Source organism: Meles meles, chromosome 2 (assembly GCF_922984935.1).
Source record: "Meles meles chromosome 2, mMelMel3.1 paternal haplotype, whole genome shotgun sequence".
Lineage (NCBI taxonomy): Eukaryota > Metazoa > Chordata > Mammalia > Carnivora > Mustelidae > Meles > Meles meles.
In genome coordinates, this window is record NC_060067.1 from 28,618,354 (window position 1) to 28,643,164 (window position 24,811).

Genomic DNA, 24,811 nt, shown 5'->3' on the forward strand with positions numbered 1-24,811 from the left:
TATTAAGGCCTGATAGCAAGGACTACTATCTTCCTTATCTGACTGGCCAGCAATAAAAAAAAGGTATAAAGATAATTCCATTGCTGGATGATTAACAAAGAAAATTGTTGTAATGTCCGGAAAGGAGATGTGTAAGTTCTATGGACCAGCGCAGGCATCATCAGGCAATTTCCTAGAAATTCAGAATCTCGGGCCCTACCTCATGACTACTAGATTAGGATCTTCATTTTAGAAAGCCCTCTGGGTGATTCATACCCACATTAAATCTTGAGAAGCACCCTAGAGAGCCAGGAAGGAGTTAGTGGGGTTGTTCTAGAAATTTCAGAAAAGGGTACTGTATGACAGGTGTGTGGTTGAGAAAGACTTTTCTAATCAATCGTACAGCTTTCTTCCACTGAACCCAGATATGGTTTAAAAAAATCTTTTTTTTTTTTAAAGATTTTATTTATTTGTCAGAGAGAGCGAGCGAGCATAGGCAGACAGAGCAGCAGGCAGAGGCAGAGGGAGAAGCAGGCTCCCGCCCAGCAAGGAGCCCAATGCGGTACTCGATCCCAGGACGCTGAGATCATGACCCGAGCCGAAGGCAGCCGCTCAACCAACTAAGCCACCCAGGCATCCCTGATTTTAAAAAAAATCTTAACAGTGGTCACTGGAGTTGATATAAAATTTCTATCTCTGCCTATAACAACATGACTTAACATGGCATCTTGCTAATTTGACGTTTCAGATATTTCTATAGACCTTGATCAGTGTATGTCTATGGTAGAGTGTGTTCTGTTCTACCAAAAAAAATATTCATTGAACTGTACATGGTATTTGCAGTCTCATGTTGGCATTTTACGTTTCATCTATTCAATAACAGCTAGCAAGTATTTCTTCCCTACAGAGGAAGTGACTAGTTCTGGAGTGTAATTAATATATAACATGGTTTCTGCCCGTGACAACTACTTCTTCTTCTTCTTTTTCTTCTTCTTCATTCTTCTTCACACACATTTTATTCTTTGTTCCGTGTGTTGCTTGTTATAAAAACCTCTAAGACACCGTAAAGAGGCTTGATCTGCTAAGATCGGAATGAGTGAGGGTTACACACCGGCTCAGGGCCTGGGTTCCAAGCAGAGCAACCCCAGTCACAGCACTCAGGAGAGTGGGTACTTTGAGTCTTACTTCAGCTAGAGACATCCAAGCGTTCTGATTTCATGAACTCTGACCCGCAGCTCTATGAGTCTTTCTGATGCTTATATTGGACAGGGGGCAGATTCTTGATTCAAAGACCTGGAGTCAGGACGGCTTAGCCAACTTCTTTTCCATGACGCCTTCAGGTGGAGGCTGTGACAGGTGGTGGCGGGGTTCCAGTTCAGAGGAGGGAGGGCTGGTTGAAATTTGAAGATCTTGAGTAACTGGTTCTGAGAGCCGATGAGAGAATTCTGGGACTCATTGACGGCAGATCAATAAGGGAGAAGGAACCCAATCAGCTAGCCTTCCCAGTGTGTCTGACCCCAACTCTGTTATAATGTAATGTTCTTATAGGAATAGATCTCTCAAAGCTTTGCATAGATCTTAAAAACAAGCTTATCTGGGTGGCTCAGCGGGTTGAAGCCTCTGCTTTCGGCTCAGGTCATGATCTCAGGGTCCTGGGATCGAGCCCCGCATCAGGCTCTCTGCTTAGCAGGGAGCCTGCTTCCTCCTCTCTCTCTGCCTGCCTCTCTGCCTACTTGTGATCTCTGTCTGTCAAATAAATAAATACAATCTTAAAAAAAAAACAAAAACGAACACACAACTTTTCCTACTTGAAATATGATGTGATTCAACTTCTTACCATTAGGTGGCAATGTTGGTCTACAATTACAACCTTCAAAGCTTGAGATTTTCTTCACAGAAATTATAGGTAGTAAAATCAGAGCTCTCTGGCAATAATGGGCATTTTTTTTCTCCAAAAAGATTTCCAGAAGATTTTAACATGGCACATTCTATGCAAGCCTAACATTAAAACATGATCAAATAAAATTTAGTATGCAAATTGAATGGATAAAGCAACAAGACAGATTGAAGCATTGTAGTATTTCTTAATTTCAGAGCGTTTCACAAAGCAATAATGACAGCTACATTACGAGAAGCTTTTTACCACTGTGTAAGTATGTATCAGAGGTAGGCAAAAGGAATAAAAAAGGGGGAAAGCAGCATTTATATTGAAATTCAGGTTATGTTTTTATTTTTTTAAAAAGTCCATTGCTTTGGGGCGCCTGGGTGGCTCAGTGGTTTAAGCCTCTGCCTTCGGCTCAGGTCATGATCTCAGGGTCCTGGGATCAAGCCCGGCATCGGGCTCTGTGCTCAGTGGGGAGCCTGTTTCTCCCTCTCTCTCTGCCTGCCTCTCTGCCTACTTGTGACCTCTCTCTCTGTCAAATAAATAAATAAAATATTAAAAAAAAATAAAAAGTCCATTGCTTTAGAAAGTTTGGGAACTACTGGTCTGTTTTTTGTTGGTTTTTTTTTTTTTTTTTTTTATTTACTTGACAGAGAGAGCGATCACAAGTAGGCAGAGGCGGGGGTGGGGGGTGCCAGGTAGCAGGCTCCCTGCTGAGCAGAAAGCCCGAGATGCATGCGATGCGTGGCTCAATCCCAGGACCCTGAGATCATGACCTGAGGCAAAGGCAGAGGCTTAACCACTGAGTCACCCAGGCACCCCTACTGGTCTGTTTTAACAGTGTTGGAAGTATGCCTGGGTAAAACACTGCCAATTAAGGTATTATTCTTCCTATGACTATAGAAATAGTAATTTTGGATGTCTTTATTTTATAGACTGTTCGGAATATAAAATACCAAAAAGCAGGCTTACAGACTCAAAAGAAAAGCTTGCTATTCACAGGGCTAGTTTATTTCTAGGTGAAAGGAGAACGTGGAAAGTGCATGGAAAGGAAACCGGAGAATATAGAAAATGCAGAAAGACTCCAGAGATCATCGAATTCACGCCTCCTCATTTTACAAATACAGAAATGATGATCGGACAACATTAAAATTGGTGAGGATATCAGAACTTGGAGTAACAGTGAGAATTGTGACCATGTGTTGGAGAACCAGATGCTAATATCAGCTAGAGCCAAGGCTGGGCTGATCTAAAACCCAGCAATCATTCCTAGGTGTAGTCACTACAGAAAATTGGCCACACATACAACATGAGATCACTGAAGACAACTTAAATGCCTATCTAGAGGAAGCTAGTTACATAAATTGGAACCTGTTCATATAATGGAAAACTATAAATGTTTGAATAGTAACAAGTAACACCTAGTGATTAGTTTGCGCTGGGTGTTGTACAAGGGCTTTCTATGCACTTAATCCTCATGATAACTTATAAGACAGGTTCCACTGTGTTTTCTATTTAAAAGGGAGGCATAGAGAGTTTAAGTAATTTGCCCAAGGCTCCCAGGAAGGAAGTGGTAAACTGATCTTTGAACCCAGATACTGAGGCTTCAGGGTGCCTGCTCTTAATGCTGGCATTTGCGCTGACTTTTGTGTGTACACACCATCCCTTCCACACAGAATTCACAAACATACCACACAATCCTGAGTAGTGTTTATGAATCTGTACCTCTGATATGACAGTTTAACAGCAGGTATGGGAATGATAGCAGGAATCAGAACAGTGCTTGGACTTGTGGGGCTGGAGAGCGTGGGATGCGAGGAGAGAGACACATTCAGAGGACTTTAGCTGTGGCTGTTGTTTCTTATTTTTCAACAGTCTGAAGGAAATAAGCCCACATGGTAAGGTCTGGCAAACGTAGGTGCAGATAGAGGTAGTCTCTATAATTTTGGTATACACGCCCTATCGCAAATGAAGAAGAAAAGAGGAGTAGAGGAGGTAAGTATAAATCCACACAGCTGGTTTAGTGACAAAGTCTGGACCTTTGACCCTTGGTTCAATGTTTACTTCACTAAAGGGTTGTACTTGATTGCTTTCTACACAGACCAAACTGAGTGCTTTATGGGGCTCCACTTGGTGATAACGTGTCTGTTCTCTGTATGTTTTCACTTTAGTCAGTCTGCATATTGAGTAAATTCGAGATAATACTTTCTAGAATTACACACTTCAGGTCTGGCTCTTGGTTTCCCGATGAGTTAGGGGTGAAAGAATGCCTTTTTCACCAATGCATTCCTTCGGGGTTCTGAAAATAGCAATTTGCCACAAAATGACTCACTAGCCTGACAATGTTGCCCCTTAAAAAAGGGTTGATATTGGGTTTCTTGACAGATCGCCAATTTCTCCTCTTTTAAGTTAGGTTCATTTTTGTTCTGTCTGGGTTGACCCTAGCCAGTTGGACTTAGTCCAAGAACCTACTTGAGTTAGTTCTTCAGATATCTGTGAGCCTGTTTCCTGGGTTTGTCGCAAAGGTTCACGATCCCCAGGGGCACAGTATTCCGATGGTGCCCAAATGCATGACCTTCCATGATATCCTTCAGTGACCTCATTGCTTATTCTCGGCAGAAAGAGTGACCAATGAGACACCCAGGGCACAAGGCATGATCATTTGCCTACCATTAGTTGGAGACTCTAGAACAGGAGTGCAATTTTTTCCCACTCATTTTTGAAGGTAATAATTCATTCCCCCTAGTTCCTTTGTTTGCAAAAACTACTAATAATTGATAGATCTACATTATAGGTATTTCCACTGCTCCATTCACATATAATTTCAAAATGCCCCCAAAATACGAAAGATATAAAATTACCAAGAAAGCATGCCACAGTAAAAAGTGACATGAAATAGACTTCAATTATATTTCTTTTAGTTTCATGTCTAAAATAATTGGGCAGGGACACCTGGGTAGCTCTGTGGGTTAAAGCCTCTGCCTTCGGCTCAGGTCATTATCCCAGGGTCCTAGGATCGAGCCCCGCATCAGGCTCTCTGCTTAGTGGGGAGCCTGCTTCTCCCTCCCTCTCTGCCTGCCTCTCTGCCTTCTTGTGATCTCTGTCTGTCAAATAGACAAATAAAATCTTTAAAAAAATAAAATAATTGGGCATTTGAAACTCATTGATTAAAGACACACAAGACTCTTCGGTGACAGAAAAGTAAGTCATTTTTTTACTGAGCTGAAATAATGGCTATTTCCTCACATGTTAGAAATTCTTAGTTAAAATTTTGGTACTGAATCTCTAAATATAGACCTCTTGGCTTACCACCACTGACCTAGTTTCATTTCTATGTTTTAACCTGAAGAGGGAGCCTCCTCTGTGCCACGCTGGAAAGTCTTTGGCTCTATGCCCTCAGGGAGGATGGTCAAAAATAAGTCACAAAATAAATCTAAAAATATATCATGTAGCTTAACCATATTTCAAACACTTACCTGTAATCACGTACAGCATGCCAAAGGTTCTGATAATGAGGACTGAGTGTTCCTGAGCCCAGTTAAGATTGCTATCTTCAGATTACGTGATCTTGGAGAACAGGAAGCCATAACTAAATCATCTATTTGAGCTGTACATAGATTTGTGGACAAAAGGAAATCAGTTAAAATCACCTATTTGAACTTTCAAAGATTTATCATAAGATGATGATTATTAATTAAATTCTATATGCTATTTAGAACACGATCACATAATGATGGTAAGGACAAATAGATTCTCTACCTACTGCTCCTGATGGGACCACTTATACCTAACATGTTTAAAAATGCTCTTAAAACTAATGGATGAGCTTCAGTAGAGATAAATTCCACTGGAGCACACTGGAGTAAAATAATACAAATGATAATTTTGAAACAATTGGCTTTAAGCAATCAGATACAATAAAGACCTACATAAAGAGTTCTGTAGCTTGTAATGGTCCAGGGAGGAACCAAAAAAAAAATTTTTTTTTTCCACTAAAATGCTGGATTTCTTTAGGAAGTTTTAAGAAGCATCATTTTCTTGCCTTTGTAGAAAATCATGAGGCATCTGAACTTAGAAAATTGTACGCACTTCTCTTGAGCGATCCCTGAAATATATTTTATTAGAGGTGGATGAGATCTCAAGAATGAGTAAGAGGGTGACATGTGAATGGAGGGAGGGGCGGGAGGGAGCGTGGGGCTCCAGGACAGAAAGACAAAGGCTGAGAGAACTAGGCTTTAAAAGACAGCAACAACCAACGGGCCTCTAGAGGATTATGAAGAGCATGGAGAGACTTAACATTGATGAACTCACCTTCAAAGTGCCTTCAGAAGCTAATGATTCCCAGACCTGTCCCTGATGACTAAGAGAAAAGGAACACTAATCTCACGGTGGAAAGAGACCTTAACACGCATGAGGTCCTGAAGTCAAGTGTAAGATAAACAGAGTGACCCACTAGCCTCTGGTTTTGCTCTACTGATTAGACTTTCCTGAGTGTTTGCTGCACTTGCCAGACACACAGCAGATAACGTGGTACCAAAGCTCCAGGACTGTTTGCTTTTCTCACTGGGCAGCAGATGATTCTTAGAAGTGAATTCTTAGGGGCACCTGGGTGCTCAGTTGTTAAGCGTTTGCCTTTGGCTCAGGTCATGATCCTGGGGTCCTGAGATCTAGCCCCACACTGGGCTCCCTAATCGGCAGCCTGCTTCTCCCTCTCACACTCCCCCTGCTTGTGTTCCCTCTCTTCCAGACTTTCTGTCAAATAAATAGGTAAAATCTTAAAAAAAAAAAAAAGAAGTGAATCATTAAGCAGAGTTTTGAGAAAAAGAAAAAAAATATTTCTGAGCAGAGAAAGGTCAGGTGCAATAATGAGGGTAACAGATTGTTTCTAGAGCAATTTGTTCAACCTTCCCTGATTATGACCCACAATACATGGCCCATATAAAATGGGTTTTGGTGGCACCTGGGTGGCTCAGTGGGTTAAGCCTCTGCCTTCAGCTCAGGTCATGATCCCAGGATTCTGGGATCAAGCCCCACATCGGGCTCTCTGCTCAGCGAGGAGCCTGCTTCCCCCCTCTTTCTCTCTTCTGACGGCCTCTCTGCCTACCTGTGATCTCTGTCAAATAAATAAATAAAAATTTTTTTAAGTGGGTTTTCATTGCAATACAGGAAACACGAAGCTGTAAAAAACCTCTCAGCAAAGAGTACTTCCTCTTCAAACATGCAGTGTATTTGAGGACTTGTTCCAGCTATCCTATTTTAGTTCTTTTGAAAAAATGCTTGTTGTAAATTACTAAATTGATTTCATGATTAATTAATGGACCATTACTGGCAATTTGGAGGGGGAGGGGAGACACTCTTCCAGAGAAGGATAAGTAGGATTGCCTGGAAGAGGAATTCACTTTAAACTAGGCAGAGGTGAGGAAAATCATGTAAAGGGAAAGGGGAGGGAAAAATACACAACAGTGGAGGTTCTGGAAGCTTCTTCATATGAAACATTAAGATAATAACTCCTCACAGTGCTGTGACTCAGAAAGAAACATAGTTTATTTAGAGTGGTTGTCTTGAGACCCTAATGTATGGATGAATTACCTTTTTTTTTTTTTTAATGATATCTGAATGTCAACCTCATTTGCAGGAGTGCCTCTTCTAGTTTTTATTAGATTTTCTTTCAACCCATTCAGAGAAATAGTAAGTCTTTTCATAGATCACAGATAAATGGCAAGAATGTTTTGCAAGGTGCATCGAATCTACTCAGAACTAAGATTTACCTGATTTTACTTTTCTCTTCAAGAGAACACAGTGGTTGTGGAAATGAATTGTCCTACTAACTTCAGAAGCACTAGACGCTCCTCAGCACACTGTCACTCCACATTAAGAACTAACATGTTTCTAGTATCGTAGTTTTGATGCAAACCTTAGAAAAATAAATGCACCAGAATAATCCAACAACAAGCCTGGAAAGGATTTTTCAGATGTCAGGTTAACTACTGCTGAGCTCACATGAATAATATCTAACAGAATACTATCTAAGCTCTTTCAAATGCCCCAAGGAATTAAAAATTTGTCACCTCTCTTTTTTAAAGTATTTTATTTATTTATTTGACAGAGAGATCACAAGTAGGCAGAGAGGAAGGCAGAGAGAGAGGGGGAAGCAGGCTCCCTGCTGAACAGAGACCATGATGTAGGGCTCCATCTCGGGACCCTGAGATCATGACCTGAGCCAAAGGCAGAAGCTTAACTCACTGAGCTACCCAGGCGCCCCTAAAATTTATCACCTCTTTTAAGCTGATAATTTGATTCTCTGACAACCATATCATTACCTTTGGAATGTTTTTCAAATTCTTTTAGTGACTTTTATTGAAATTTTATTTAAAATTTTATTTATTTTTTATTGAAATTTATTGAAATTGAATTATCAACTTTCCTTCACAAAACTGGATTATTTGTGCATTATAGGAGTTTAGAAGTAGGCTCAGTTGCATGCAGAAGGTAATAATGGCTTAGTGGAATGCAGGAACTGTGGTTTAAATCCAATAGGTCTTTATTTACTTCTCATGCTGAAGTCCAGATAGACGCAGAACAGGGCTGCCGTGACATTTTCCAAACAAAGCCTCAGGGATATCAGTTCCTCTCTGGACGTTTCGACACGTCTGCCTTTCATTCCCGAGGTCTCCTCTCCCAAGATTGCCTCATGGTTTGAGATGGTTAATTCACCTTCTGCCCGTCCCATTTAAACGTTAGACATCAGGAAAGAGGAACACAGGAGGACTTCCTGTGACACTTTCCACTTCCACTTACGTCTCATTGACAAAAACTTAGTTGTGTGCTTACACCTAAGAGAGAGAGGCTGAAACAACATAGTTTTTACTATGGGATATATAATATCATATGTATGATATTATACATATGTATATCATATATAATATCATATGTATGATATTATATATCCCATATAAGAAATATATAAAATAATGATGTAATATATATTGTATATAATATAAAATTATATAAACAATATATATAATTCTATAATATACATTATACACGATACAATGTTAAAGTCTAGCAGAAATACCTATCTTCTTCCTTCAGCAATAGAACCCCTGAATTTTTATCCCATGTATAGGATATCTCCCCAGATAAGTCCATTGTTTCTTGAGACCATTATAAATGAATGAACTATCCTGCGCCCAGCCTTATCTTTTTTTATTTTTTAAGGTAATATCTGAATGTCAACTATACTTTCAGGGGTTTCTCTTCTAGTCTTAGAGAATCTCCTTTCAACATATTCAGAGAAATAGTGAACCTTTTCCTAGATCACAGATGAAAAGCAAGAACATTTTGCAAGGTGTTTTGACTTTGCTCAGAACTAGGATTTCTGCTAGATTTGAACTCTGGGCTGAGAGAAGAAAAAAAAAATCTTGGTTCTTTGAGTGATTCCCAAGGCTACTGCAGTCCTTCAGAAGACACAGCCAAGTTGAACACTGGGAATACTGGATCTCAGACCCGGGTGCCTAGCCTCCTAGAGAGTCTCCTGCCCCAAACAGTGCACTTGGCACCGTGTTAGACCCTGGGGCTTGCCACTCACTCCAGCATCAGGCATGGGGCAAGCCTGAAGAATGTCTGAGATAAGTCTGTTTCAATGTACAACCACTCCAAATTCCTGTCTGAGAAATGACATCGTCCACCTGTGCACAGGTCCCAAGACCCTCTCTTGTACTCAAGGAACTTGCTGTCATAATGATCTCCCTTTCCTTTGCCCCTCATCATGCTTGATCATCCCCCACCAAGGAAGATCTCTAGGATTTTCCTTGAACCTGACACGGTTTCTCTTTCTTCACAGATCCTCTTTCTCTGTTCTTCCTTGAACCTGACACAGGTAAGTTTTGTTGCTCTCACTTCCCTGAAACCTCTTTCAAGGTCACTGATGAACCCTGCTTGTCCAAATCTCATGATCAGCCCTGAGCCCAAGACTTAGTAGACTTCCCAGTAGTGTTAGGTAGAGATGAGCACCATTTTTCCTGAAACATTTCACTTGCCTTTCAGGACACTTGGCTTTCAGTCACTTCTCCAGACTTCCATCTCCCTTGGTTCCCCTCCTCATTGAATCTTTAAAGGCCAAAGTGTCCCATGGCCACAATATTCACTCCCTAATTGAGCTCAAACATACCATGGCACTTCATAAGCATCTGTATGCTGATGACTCCTAAGTATATAACTTCAGCCTCTCCTCTGAACTCCAGACTTGCATATCCAACTAGGCACTTGGTATCTATCTCCTTTGGTCAAAGTACTTTAATAAGAAATACATATTTTGGGCTTTTTTCTGGATCCTGGCCGAAACTCCCAAAACCATTGTTGTTTCCTATGTGATATGTTATAGGAACATCTTTTATTATATTTGGTTTTTGTCACTGGCTCCTGAGACAGCTCCGGAGTGAAAAAAATTTAAAAAGCATTTCTTTCGGTATTCATAACAAGCCCCTCTCAACCACATCTGAGTTTATGGTTTTTTTTAAATATTTTATTTATTTGATAGGGACACAGTGAGAGAGGGAACACAAGCAGTGGGAGTGGGAGAGGGAGAAGCAGGCTTCCTGCCCAGCAGGGAGCCCAATGCGGGGCTCAATCCCAGGACCCCAGGATAATGACCTGAGCCAAAGGTGTACGCCCAATGACTGAGCCACCCAGGAAGCCCATGAGTTTATGTTGTTGAAGTAACTTTTGGAAATCCCCTAACCTTTGGGAAGAGTAGAAGGGCTGGAGGTGAGTTCATCCCTAACACTCGATGATCTCATCAACGAGGCCTATGTAATGAATCCTTAGTAAAAAAAAACCTAATCCAAGGGGTTTGGAAAGCTTCTGTCTTGGTAACCACAGTGAGAGGCTGGGAGGGTGGTGCCCCCCAGAGAAGGCAGGGAAGCTCCTGTCCCTTTCCAACTTCCTTGCCCTGTGCGCATCTTCCATGTGGGTAGTCCTGAGTTGTATTGTTTATAATAAGTCAGTAATAAAAACTAAACTGGGTCCCTGGCTTCCATGAACCATTGTAGCAAATGACAGAACACCGGGAGAGGGACACGGGGACCTCCCATTATAACTCATTGGCTACAAGTACGGGTGACAACATGAGACTTGAACTGGCACCTGAAGAATGAGTGTGTGGCGGGGGGGCAGTCTCGGGACTGAGCCCCTAACCTACGGTGCCTGTGCTCTCCAGGCACTTAGTGTCAGAACTGAGTTGAATGGAGGACACCTAATTGGTATATTCCACAAACGGAATTACTCTCGTGTGGAAGAACTTACACATCTGGGTTCAGAGTGGTGTTGTGCTTAGAGAGAAGCTGCAGATTTTATCTTTACTGAGGACTTGATGTGTCCTAAGGAGAACTCGTGACTATCTTTCCCACTTTTTTCTCCCCCAGGACTCTCTATGTCCAAAAATGGCACCGCTGTTGACCCAGTTCCTCAAGTGGAAGATTTTGGGTCATCTTTCCTTGACTCTTCACCTCAAACCTGTTCTCTACTCTGCCGGGGAATGCTGTCAGCCCAACTTTCAAGATACATCTTGAATGTGACGGTCACACCTTACATCCACTGCTCAACCAAACCGTCATTTTTCACCTGAATTCCTACAGTTAACCAGTGTCTAATTCCACTCTGGCTCTCCTTACCCCAGTGGTCCATTTCCATCGAGTTGCCATGGTGGTCTTTTAGAAACAAAATCAGATTTTAAAAGAGACCCTTCCTTTTAGGATATCACTTCCCCTTTTTTGAACTTAGTGGTTATATACTGCCAATGTCAAGATTTTTCTACTTCTGTTTTCAAGGTGCTCTCCAACCTTATTTATGACCCTTGTCTTGAGATTCAACAGAATTTTCTCTTTTTTTTGGTTCAAACACATGCCATGTTTATTTTCACCCTAAATCTTACCTTATGTTGTGTCCCTACCACTTGGATTGCGTCTTTCGATCCTGTTCAATTCTTATTCTGACCTTAGTCATTCACTGAGTTCTTAAGGTCTTCATGAACCTCTTCATCCCTATCCTTAGGGTTGTTTTACTTACGATGACTCCCTCTCATCTCTGAGTACATATGTCCAGTACCCGATAGTATAGAGATCCACTAGATTCAATCATTGATTGATGGATGGATGATTAAGCTGAATATTTGAAAACAGTTTACATTAAATATGAATAAATGCTTGGTTGATTTTGTCTCTGTTATGTAGGTTTTCCTAAAAACTAAGATGATAAAGGTAAAAAATTTATTTTAGTTTCATTTTCATGAAGTTCACATTATATATACTATTTTTATTATTCAATTCTGTTTATTACTAACTAAAGGGAAAAAAGGAATCAGTTCCCTAAAGTTATATACATTTTAAGCTGACTAGAAAAACAACCTGATTATTAATTTCTCTAGTTCTCTGTCCTACATATAGCAGAAAATATTTTTTACTTACTTTGGCTGATACATCTTGCACTTTATGTCGTATCCTTTATTTCTTTTTTTTTGTTTATTTTTATGTTTTTATTTAAATTCAAGTTAGTTAACACATAGTGTTTTATTAATTTCAGGGTAGAATTTAGTGACTTATCATTTGCATATAACAGTCAGTGCATGTAACATCAAGTGTTCTCCTGAATGCACATCACCCAGTTACCCCATCCCTCCACCCACTTCCCCTCCAGCAATCCTCAGTTTGTTTTCTGTAGTTAAGAATCTTTTATGGTTTCCCTCCCTCTCTGTTTTTACCTTATTCTATTTTTCCTTCCCTTTCCTTATGTTCATCAGTTTTGTTTCTTAAATTCCACATATGAGTAAAATCACATGGCATTTGTCTTTCTCTGGTTGACTTATTTCGCTTAGCATCAAACCCTCTAGTTCCATCTATGTCATTGCAAATGACAAGATTTCGTTCTTTTGATGGCTGAGTAATAATCCATTGTATATATACATAACACAACTTCTGTATCCATTTATTTGTTGTTGGACATCTGGGCTCTTTCCATAGAGTAGCTATTGTAGACATTGCTGTTATAAACATGGGGGCGCAGGTGCCCCTTCCAATCACGATTTCTGTAGCCTTTAGATAAATACCCAGTAGTACAGGTGCTGGGCTGTAGGGTAGTTCTATTTTTAACTTTTTGAGGAACCTCCATCTTGTTTTCCAGGTGATTTTTGTTGTTGTTGCTGTCAGCTTGATTGGGTCATATCCGGGATATCAAGGAAAGCTGATCTGAAATGTTTACAGTGCCTGTATCAGTTAGGGTCCAACAGGAATAGAAACTACACAATGGGTTAAGTTTGATATAAAGAATGAATAAACTTTGATAAAAGAATGTCTATAAGGAAACCATATATGGTATTGTAGGGCTGAGGGGGAGTATCCAAAGAAGGAGAAGCTGGGAAGCCCTCCCCTGCAAAAGGCTTGTTCAGATCTTATTGGAGAAGGTATAGTTCAACTCAATGGATAGCAGAGAAGCTTGTTGGTTTGTTTTGGACGAGGCTGTTCTGCAGTCCCTCTGGAGTACAACTGATCAGAAGCCGGTGGGGTGGGCTTGTAGAGGGAATGGAAGCTAGGGTACAGGGGAGCTGCACTACGCTCTGCAGAGAATGGTGGGAGCTGTCGTCTGCAGAGGAAGTGGTGGCTCAGGGCGCTGGAATGAGCAAGGGGCCTTGGGGCCAGTTTTCATGTTGAGAGGTCTGGCCAGAAGTTTAAATACAGGGCCTAACTGAGGGGAGGCAGAGGCTGGAAGGTTGCTGACTCCAATGTACAGTAAGCAGCAGGAAATATCTGCCAAAATATAGTTCTCTCGGGCAATGTCTCTCCAGCGCTCTCTGCTGGGAAAACCTAAGGTGGTGCTTTCAGAGGAGATGCTTGAAAGAGCTGTCCTTTATTACAGAGCACGTATTGAAGGTGAATTGGAGCTGAGGCAGTAAGTTGATAACTGGCACAGCGTTTACTTAAGCATAAGTATATTTCTCAAGGATAAGTGTATTGGGGGTATTTTGTGTGAATACTCTGGCAAAAAGAATCCACATCAGGATAATATATCAGTAATGGACGAATAAATATAATTAAAATAAATACAATTATTTAAACAAATAAATATAATTAAATCACATTCTTCAAGTGGCCGGATAGTAGTATTCAGATACCTTTTTTTCTATATTTATTTTAGAACTCTTTTCAGATTTGAGGTGTATCACACAAATAGTAAATTGCACAAATCAAAAATGTGTTTTTTTTTTACATGTGTACATACAAGTGAAACTACTACCTAGATCAAGATACAATTTTTCTACAACTTAGGTGGATACCTCACTCCCCTTCCCAGTTAAAATCTTCCTACCCTCATCAGAGGCAAGTACTAATCTGGCTTCTATTTCTTGCTCAGGAATTTTATGAAATTGGAACCATAAGTAAGGACTTCGTTGTGTCTGGCTTTTCTCGCTTAAAATATGATGTCTTTGAGATCTACCCATCTTGCTATACACAAACACATATATATGCATATAATGAACATACATACATACATATATATTCATTATATGAAAAGACCACATTTATGTCTCCCGGACATTAAGGTTGCTTCTAATTTTGGACTGTTATGAATAAAGCTGCTTTCAATGTGAGTTTTTGTGGACTATGCGCTCATCTCTTTTAGGTGTAAATACAGAACAGGACTTGCTTGGTCATGGTGCCGTAGTCCTAGGTCATGTTTAGTTAGATACTGTCAAACATTTTTTGGAATTCTTTAAACCAATTTCCACTTCCACCAGTAAGAGAATTCTAGTTGCTCCACATAGTTGCCAACACTTGGTATTGTCAGTCCTTTTTAGCTGCTCCTCTGAATAGTATTTTTTAAGAATTAAAACTAACTGGACCTGCACAATAATATTTATCAATTTTAGTATTTAATTATATTTCTCATGTTCCCTTTTGATAAACACACAAAAAACCCTCTTGTTTCTTCCAAACATTATCTAAAATTTCAAAGTAGAAATAACAGCAATGGTCACTTTTGAAAATGTTCTCAATTTACCTATGCTTCTACATGATATACAATTTTTTACTGCAAAACTTTACTGTCATACTGTAACAGTTTCTTAATTCGGAGAACATATAAGGTTCTTTCTGATTCCAAAGTATTATGATTATAAATTTTCATTGTATACTATGGCAGAAGAAAATTCTGATTATCAGTTACATGACTGATTAGGTCCTCTAAAAGTAACTGGAATTTTAGGTAAACATTAAATACACTTATAGAGTAATCATATGGCACGGTGCTTAAGAATATAGGCCAGGAATCATACTAGGCAGTTGGAATTCTGACTCTGTTAGGATTTTGAATAAGAAAATCATGTCTTTGTTTCCTAATAAAAAATAGTATCGATGATAACTATAGCTCTATGAGCAAGGAGGTTACTTAACCTCTCTGTGCTGTAAAACGGGAATAAACAGTGTTATTATTATCGTGAATAATTAACTAACTAGTTAATACCTGAGACACTTTGAATAGTGCCTGGCACTTAACAAATGCTATTTAAACATTAGGTGTTTATTATTAATGTAGAGAAATTAAGTTGAAGAGTTGTATAAAGACTGTATAGTTCCAAACATCAGTTAATATATTTCTCAATCCCAGACAGACCCCCAGTGTTTTGAACTTTATTTACTTATCCGTATCTTACTGGAAATCAGCAAAGTCAGCTTTAGGTCATGGCTCTCAACTACTTTCCTTAATATAATCTACTTCAGGGAGCTGTCACGTAGGTAAAAATCGGCCTGCCTCAGGAAAACCTTATTGTAAACTATAAAATCTATGAGAGAGACGTATCCTCTCCATCGCTTTAGCAAATCCGAAGGGCGCTTTCTCCACGCCAGGCACGTTTCCGCAATACTCCCCAGCTTTCCCTCCTTATTCCCGAACCCCCAAGTGTTTTGACTGTTTTTTTCCGTCCGTGAGAATCCTCCTGCCTCCTGAAAGCCTAGGTCAGTGCTACAGCTGGAGGATGAATAGTCAATTTTGGCTACTCTGACAAAATCCTGACACCCAAGTGGGTTTAAGATACTCGTGGGGGAAGCCCGAGCATCCTCTGGAGTTGAGAACACAGTTTACAGCTCGCCCACCTTCCCAACCTTCCGCCCTCTCCGGGCGACGATCCCGCCCAAGTCCCACAGCACGCCGGGAATTGTAGTTTCCGAAGGCTCGGTCCAGCTCAGCGCACGCGTTCTGAGCTCCTTTCGCTCCCCGAAACACTCCCGGATAAGGAAGTGGCCTGTGATGCCACGCGTTCTGCGGGCAGTGTATCCGGGCTTCTGGGAGTTGTAGTCGCTGGGGGCGGGCGCCGTCGGTAAGGAGACGTAGCTTTCCTTGGGGTCCGCTACCGCAGTTGGTTCCCGGCAGGAGCCGAGGAGTCAGTCTGTACTTCCATCAGCGCCGCGCTCCCTCTGAGGCTGAGGAGGAACTTTCCTTTCCCCGGGCGCTCCCACTCTGGCGCTGGGTGCCCCTTGCCCCGAGGTCCATTTCTCTGCCGAGTCCTCTGCCTCTCCGGTCCATCTCCAAAACCTGGGCTTAGCGGCGACTCGCCTTCCTAGTGGCAGGGCCGCGACCTTCTCAAACCCGGTCCTTGCCCTGCGGGGACCTTCCTCATTGCGCCCTCTCATACTGGTTTCCGCCGCTGCTCGTATTTTCCGCCTGGGCACCCGCTGCGCTCACGCTCCTTCCACTCATTTTTTTTTTTTTTTTCTCCCCTTTCCTCTGCAGAGATGGAAGCTTCCTGGCGCCAGGTGGCCGGGGGCCGAGGCCGAGCCCGAGGACGAGCCACCGCGGCCCCTTCTTCAGGAAATGGAATCCATCTTCGCGGCGCCGGGGGAGGACGAGAGAAGGGCTCGGTGGGCGCTGCGGGACCTGGCTCCAGCCCCAGAGGAGCCGCGACCCCTGCGGCTGCAGGTAGCTCAGCCCGGCGCAGCCCCGCGGGATCTGAAGCCCTGCAGACTTCCGTAGCGTGTGGTGAGAAGGGCTCCGGTCCTCAGTTTCACCCGGACACTTACTAGGCACTTACTAGTCCCAACTGCCTCCCCGCTCTTTCTCTCATTCACTTCTCTCCTTCTCCCCGGAGAGTTGGTTATTGCCCCCACTGCTCAAACCTTGAAGGAAGTTACTCATTTCGGCGTTCTAGGCAGATTCCTAGCATACCTCTTTCCTCTTAATTTTAATTACTGTCGATCAGCATTACTTCTTTCTCCAGTGTTCTTCTCTTTATTCTTTTTTGCCTAAATCCCTCGACCGAAAGTTGCAAATTGTGGCTCCGGGGTTCTGATTTATTTAGCCTATAGTTTGGTTTGGTTAACACCGAACCATCTGAATTGGTTGCCAACGGGTTTTGTTTGTTTTTCTTTTCTTTTAAAAAAATCTCGATAACAACTTTTTTTTTTTTTTTTTTTTTTTGTAAAATAGGATAGTGTGACTTTACCTTTGTGCATGGCAACAGTCAGTTGCAGAAATTCCGTTTAGATTGGGTTTAGGCACTCCCGTTTCACGTGGTCTCTCCTACCTGGGGGCCAGCTGTCATTTTCCCTTTGCAAGGTTGCCTTAGTTTAATAACTTTAATCGTCTATGCCCTGTAAGCACTTGAGCTTGAGGTATTTTCCTCAACTTTGGTTCCTATTCACAAATGTCATGTCCTTTTTCTTAGTATCTTATGTGACCTCCTCTGGCATGTCATTATCCTTCATCCAAGGCTATGTTTTAGTGGAGTCTGAGAACGCCCAGGCAACTCTGAATTGTCCATGCTAATGGAGGATTGCATGAGGCCAAGGGAATAATCCCAGAAAATCATTTTATTTTTGTGTTTGGAATGTATTTTTCAGAATGTATTTTTTGAGGGCAGGAGCAAAGTTGAGCTTCTGAGTGCTTTTTCCCTAAGCTCATTTTAAAGTTAGGTGGTATTCTCTTCGCTTGGAGTTACTGGGTTTATTTTAATTCCAGTGCAGTAAGCATACAGTGTTCTGTTAGTTTCAGGTGTACATACACACTTCCATGCGTCACCTGGTGCTCATCACCAAGTGCATTTCTTAATCCTCATCACCTGTGTCACCCATACCTCCCACCCACCTCCCCTCTGGTAGCACTTACGATTTATGATACTGGTGATGGTGAAACGTGCAGGTTGGAGACCAAAAACAGGTTTGGTAAAGTTTCTTGGATTTTGTGGATAGTAGAAAAGCAAACATTTTTCACCTGGATAATTGAGATTTGTCTGTAAGAAATAATATATAGGAAGCTTGCTTTGTCATTTTTTCTTGAGATGATCTTATGTGGACACGTTGATAGGATTATGGATGTTTTAATTATGTCTTCTAGTTCAGCCTTTAAAGAAATGTATCCTTACGTGCTGTTTTCCACAATTAATGACATATATCATCTCTCTTACTGCACATCAAGTTTTGAGTCATAATCTTACAGTCATTATTTCTCTCCTAATACTCAAAAGATCCCTATATAGGGACTGTGTACGCTTTTTTTCAGTTTTACTTGAAATACTTTACTTGAAATATAACGTATAACCCCCAACTAAATTGGCTGCAACAACAAAGGGAAAACATTTCATGAGGAAAATAAAAGATAAAAAGTCCTTAAGTACAAACGCACCACCAAGATTAAGAAAGCTTATCTTAAGTGGCTCATCAGTTTTAAGCATAAAGTGAATTTAAGTCAGTGATTTTACTGTTTTAATTAGTGAATTTAAAATCCTTTCAATATGGGCATTAATAAATTCAGATCAATTCAGTGTGTTTGTGGCTCCTTTCTCAAAACTATGATTACTGTTCATAAGCATTTATTAATAGTTAGTACTTGAAGAAAATTCCCCTGGTCCTTGCCCTTAAGGACTTGGGAATATGCTATGAAGTAATCTAATTCTTTTGTGTTATTATTTAACAAGTAAAAAAATGAGAAGTACAGTCAGCTAAAGGGAATAGTGGAAGAACGTATCTGAAATTTATTTAATATTCCTTTTTGGGATGAAGCTGCTGTAGAAACCACATTTTCCATATTGGCAACATTTTGTGTGGATTAATGTTAAATATATATGTTTTGTGACCACATTTTAATAAACGCAAAAAGTCCTTGAGCTTTCTAAGAGCAGATTAAAAAGATAATGGGCATACAGTGAATCTTTGTGCAAAATCTGTCGTGGGCCAGGCTATGCTAGGCTGTAGTGTGGAAGAGGATTTTTGAAGAAAGCACCCACTTTAACTGATTCTGAAGAGCTCCCAGTTGGCATGTTTCCCACCTCCTAAAAATCACTGTGATTGATTTATTTTTAATCATCCTATTTAAATTTTTATTAACGTGCTTTTTGAGGTTGATTAACAGTTTTTTGATACTTCTTTATACCTTTATAATTTTTAATTGATTTGTTAATTCTAGTTTCTAGAACAATTTGCTGCATTTAACAGGATATTTAACAAACATGAAAGTTTTTATTGTGATAGTATTCTCTTTAGTTGTGTTGCTAGAAACTTGAAAATACCTTTTTTGTGCATTATAGTAAAATAGAATGCTCCAAGGAAGATTTTAAACTTATGCTTTTAGAGATCATTTTGTAGAAACGAAACTAATTTCTTTTTCTTTTCAGCAGAGCTTATGTCTCAGAGGAAATTTGAGGAAATCAAGAAGGCCAATCAAGCTGCAGCCAAAAAACTTGTTGAAGAACACTTTAGCTCTTCCTCTGAAGAAGAAGGAGATGAAGATTTTGAAGGAAAACGGGGAAAAATAGTTGCTAATACATTTACAAGTTACACTACTCAGACAGGTGCTGTATGGTCTTTTAAATTTTGACTTTTTAAAAAAGTTTTTATTTAAATTCCAGTTTGTTAGCATGCAGTGTAATATTAGTTTCAGGTGTACAGTGTAGTGATTCAGCACTTCCATACATCACCCAGTGTTCATCACAACAAATGCCCTCCCTCATCACCATCACCTATTTAACCCATCTCCCCACCCACCTCCCTACAGTAATCATCAGTTTGTTCTCTGTATAGTTAAAGAGTCTGTTTCTTGGTTTACCATTCACTCTCCTGCTTGTTTTGTTTCTTAAATTCCACATATGAGTGAAATCATCTGGTATTTGTCTTTCTCTGACTGACTTATTTCACTTAGCATAATATACTCTAGCTCTATCCACAATTTTGCAAAAGGCAAAATTTCATTTTTTTTTTTTTGAAGATTTTATTTATTTATTTGACAGACAGAGGTCACAAGTAGGCAGAGAGGCAGGCAGAGAGAGAGGGGGGAAGCAGTCTCCCTGCTGAGCAGAGAGCCCGATGCAGGGCTTGATCCCAGGACCCTGAGATCATGATCTGAGCCAAAGGCAGAGGCTTTAACCCACCCAGGCGCCCCAATTTCATTCTTTTTTGTGGCTAATATCCCATTGTGTATATATACACTACGTCTTCTTTATCCATTCATCAGCTGATGGACGTTTGGGCTGTTTCCATCATTTGGCTACTGTAGGTAATGCTACTATAAACATCAAGGTGCATGTATGCCTTAGAAGTAGTATTTTTGTATTAGTTGGGCAAAAACCTTATAGTGCAATTGCTAGGTCATAGGTAGTTCTATTTTGAACTTTTTGAGAACCCTCTATACTGTTCTCTAGAGGGGCTGCACCAGAGTGCATTCCCACCAACAGTGCGAGAGGCTTCCCTTTTCTGCACATGCTCGCCAACACCTGTTGTTTCTTGTGTTGTTGATTTTACCCATTGCACTCCCTTGGTTTGCACTTCCTTGAGGTAAGTGATGATGAACATCCTTTCATGTGTCTGTTGCCCATCTGTAGGTCTTCTTTGGAAAAATACCTATTCATGTCTTCTGCCCATTTTTTAATTGGATTGTTTTTTGTGTGGTGAGTTTTATAAGTTCTTTGTATGTTTTGGATATTAGCCCTCTATCAGATGTGTCATTTGCAAATATCTTCTTCTATTCCAAAGATTACCTTTTCATTTTGTTGCTGTGCAGAAGCTTTTTATTTTGATGAAGTCTCAGTAGTTTGCTTTTGTTTCCCTTGCCTCAGGTGACATATCTAGTAAGAATTTACTATGGCCAATGTCAAAGTTACTATGTTTTTCTTTTAAGATTTTAATGGTTTCCTGTCTCACATTTAGGTCTTTCATCCATTTTGAATTTATTTTTGTGTGTGGTGTGAGAAAGTGGTACAGTTTCATTCTTTTACATACTCTTGTCCAGTTTTTCCAACACCATTTGCTGAAGAGATTGTCTTTTTTTCATTGGGTATTCTTTCCTGCTCAGTCAGAGATGGATTGATCATTAAGTTGGGGATTCATTTCTGGGTTTTCTATCCTGTTCCCCTGATCTATGTGTCTGTTTTTGTGCTAGTACCATACTATTTTGATTACCAGAACTTTGTAGTATAACTCAAAGTCTGGAATTGTGATGCCTCTAACTTTGCTTTTCTTTTTCAAGGTTGCTTTGGTTATTGGGGGTCTTTTGTGGTTCTGTACAAATTTTAGGATTATATATTCTAGCTCTGTGAAAAATGCTGGTGATATATTGATTGCATTAAATATGTAGACTTCTTTGGGTAATAGGCATTTTAACAATATTTCCAATCCATGAGCATGGATTTTTTTTCCATTTCTTTATGTCATCTTTAATTTCTTTCATTAGTATTTCATAGTTTTCAGAGTACAGGTACAGGTCTTTCACCTCTTTGGTTAGGTTTTTACCTAGGTATCTGACTAGTTTTGGTCTAATTGTAAATGAAATTGATTCCTTGATTTCTCTTTCTGCTGCTTCATTATTGGTATATAGAAATTCAACAGATTTCTGCATATTGATTTTGTGTCCTGTGACTTTACTAAATTCATGTATCAGTTCTGGAAATTTTTTGGTGGAGTCTTCTGGGTTTTCTCTATAGAGTATCAAGCCATCTGCAAATACTGAAAGTCTAACTTCTTCCTTGCCAGTTTAAATGCCTTTTATTTCTATTTGTTGTCTGATTACTGTGGCTAGGCTTTCTAATACTATGTTAAATAACAGTTGTAAGGGTGGGCATCCCCATCTTTTTCCTGACCATAGAGGAAAAAGTTCTCAATTTTCCCTATTAAGGATGTTGTTAGCTGTGGGCTTTTCATATACGGCCTTTATCATGTTGAGATATGGTTCTTATTCTTTCTTTTATTAATCTAGTGTATCGCATTGATTGATTTGTGAATACTGAACCACTCTTCCTGCCCAGGGATAAATCCCACTTGGTCATGGTGACTGATTCTTTTAATGTACTGTTGGATTCGATTTGCTCATATTTTATTGAGAATTTTTGCATTGGTGTTTATCAGGGGTTTCACCTGTAGTTCTCTTTTTTAGTGGTATCTTTATCTGGTTTTGGTATCAGGGTAATGTTGGCCTCATAGAATGAATTTGGAAATTTTTCTTCCTTTTCTATTTTCTGAAATAGTTTGAGAAGGATAGGTACAAACTCTTCTCTAAAATGTTTGGTAAAATTTGCCTGTGAAGCCATCTGGCCCTGGACTTTTATTGGGAGAATTTTTATTCCTGATTTAATTTCTTTGCTGGCTATCTGTCCAAATTTCCTATTTCTTCCCGTTTCAGTTTTGGTAGTTTGTATGTTTCTAGGAATTTATCCATTCTTCCAGATTGTGCAATTTGTTGGGATGTAACTTTTCATAATATTCTTTTATAATTCCTTGTATTTCTGTGGTGTTGTTTGTTATCTCTCCTCTCTCGTTTGTGATTTTATTTATTTATTATGAATCCATTTGTTTATTGTGATTAAGTCCTTTCTTCTTTCTGATAAGTAGCTAGAGGTTTATCAATTTTATTAATTTTTTCAAAGACCCAGCTCCTTGTGTCATTGATAGATTTTTTTTTTTTCTATATCATTTATTTATTTCTGCTCTAATCTCTTTTATTCCTTCCTTCTGCTGGCTTTAGGCTTAATATGCTGTTTTTCTAGCTCCTTTAGGTGTAAGGTTAGGTTGCTTATTTGAGATTTTTCTTGCTTCTCGAGGTAGGCCTGTGTTATATACTTCCCTCGTAGGACCACTTTTGCTGCATCCCAAAGGTTTTGGACTGTTGAATTTTCATTTGTTTATATGTGTTTTTTTTTAATTTGTTGATTTCCTGGTTGACTCATTTATTCTTTAGTAGGATGTTCTTCAACCTCTATGTATTTGTACTCTTTCCAGATTTTTTCTTGTGTTTAACTTCAAGTTTCTTATTGCGGTCAGAATATATGCATGGTCTTTTTGTACTTGTTGAGGCTTGATTTGTGTCCTAGTGTGTGATCTATTCTGGAGAATGGCCCATGTGCACTTGAAAAGAATGTGTATTCTGTTTTAGGATGGAATGTTCTGAATATATCTGTTAAATCCGTGTGTTTCAGTGTGTCATTCAAAGCCATTGTGTTGTTGTTCTTCTGTTAGATGATCTGTCCATTGATATAAGTGGGGTCCCCTACTATTACTATATTATTATCAATTAGTTCCTTTATGTTTGTTATTGTTTTATATATTTGGGTGCTGCCATGTTGGATGCATAAATATTTTCAATTGTTAGGTCTTCTTCTTGGATTGTCCCCTTTATTATGATATAGTATCTTTCTTCATGTTTTGATAGTCTTTGGTTTAAAGTCTGGTTTTTCCAACATAAGTATTGCTACTCTGGCTTCCTTTTAATGTTCATTTGCATGATAAATGGTTCTCCATTACCTCACTTTGAATCTGTAGGTGTCTTGAGGTCTAAAATGAGTCTCTTTTAGGCAGAGTATAGATAGGTCTTGTTTTTCTATCCATTCTGACATGCTGTATCTTTTGATTGGTGTGTTTAGTCCATTTACATTCAGAATAATTATGGATATGCATGTATTTAGTGCTGTTTTACTACTTGTTTTGTCATTGTTTCTGGAGATTTTCTCTCATCCTTTCTCATCTTTGTCACTTTTAGTCTTTTCACTTGAAGAGTCTCCTTTAATATTTCTTGCAGGGCAGGTTTTGTAGTTGAAGAGCCCTTTAGTTTTTGTTTGGGAAACTCCTTATCTCTCTTTCTGTTGTGACTGATAGACTTGCTGGATAGAGTATTCTTGGCTGCAGATTTTTCCTATTTAGCGCTTGGAGTATATCATGCCACTCCCTTCTAGCTTGCCAAGTTTCGGTTGAGAGATCTGCAGTTAGCCTTATGGGTTTTTCCTTGTAAGTTAAGGACTTCTTTTGTTTTGCTTCTTTTAAGATTTTTTCTTTATCTCTGTATTTTGCATATTTAATTACAATATGTATTGGCGTTGACCTGCCTTTTTTTTTATTTTGATGGGAGTTCTCTGTGTCTCCTTGCTCTGGATATCTATTTCCTTATGCAGATTAGGGAAGTTTTTAGGTACGATTTCCACAAATAAGTTTTCTGTCCCCTTTTCTCTCTTCTCCTTCTTCCGGGACTCCTAGAAGACAAATGTGATTACGTTTGATGGAGTCATTGATTTCCCTAAGTCTAGTCTTATATTTTACAATTCTTCCTCTTGTTTTTCAGTTTCACCATTTTCCATTATTTTATATTCTGTGTCACTTATTTGTTCCTCTGCTTCTTCAAGCCTTGCGTTCATTGCTTCAAGCCTGTTTCATTTCTGATTCTTCTTTAACTCTTTTATCTCTGCTGTAGGGTCTCCCTGATGTCTTCCATCCTTTTCTCAAGCCCAGTGGTATCCTTATGATTGTTGCTTTAAATTCTCCATCAAGTGTAGTGCTTAAATTCATTTCACTTAGGTCCCTGGCTGTGACTTTACCTTGTTCTTTACATTGGGGTTAATTCCTCTGTCTTGGCATTTTGTCCAAGTCTCTGCCTTCTCTGTTAGAAAAGTCCATTATGTTTCCTTCTGAGAATAATGGCTTTATGAAGAAGAGG

General features: G+C 39.6%; 1 protein-coding gene across 5 annotated transcripts in view; it reads left to right on the top strand.

Annotated features, from left to right (window-relative positions):
• The first annotated feature begins 16,107 nt into the window (after positions 1-16,107).
• Positions 16,108-24,811, top strand: part of NFXL1 (nuclear transcription factor, X-box binding like 1) — a 75,951-nt gene continuing 67,247 nt past the window's right edge. The window contains exons 1-3 of one of the 5 annotated variants that reach the window (XR_006817375.1): positions 16,108-16,289; positions 16,640-16,825; positions 19,515-19,691. Coding sequence is in view for 4 of the 5 variants with exons in the window: in XM_045997119.1 (XP_045853075.1) it covers positions 16,642-16,825; positions 19,515-19,691 (361 nt within the window). In the remaining variant the exon portion in view is untranslated. Of the gene's footprint in view, positions 16,290-16,318; positions 16,394-16,639; positions 16,826-19,514; positions 19,692-24,811 lie in introns of those variants that run through there. The other 4 variants (XM_045997119.1, XM_045997122.1, XM_045997120.1 and 1 more) reach the window with 4 other exon arrangements.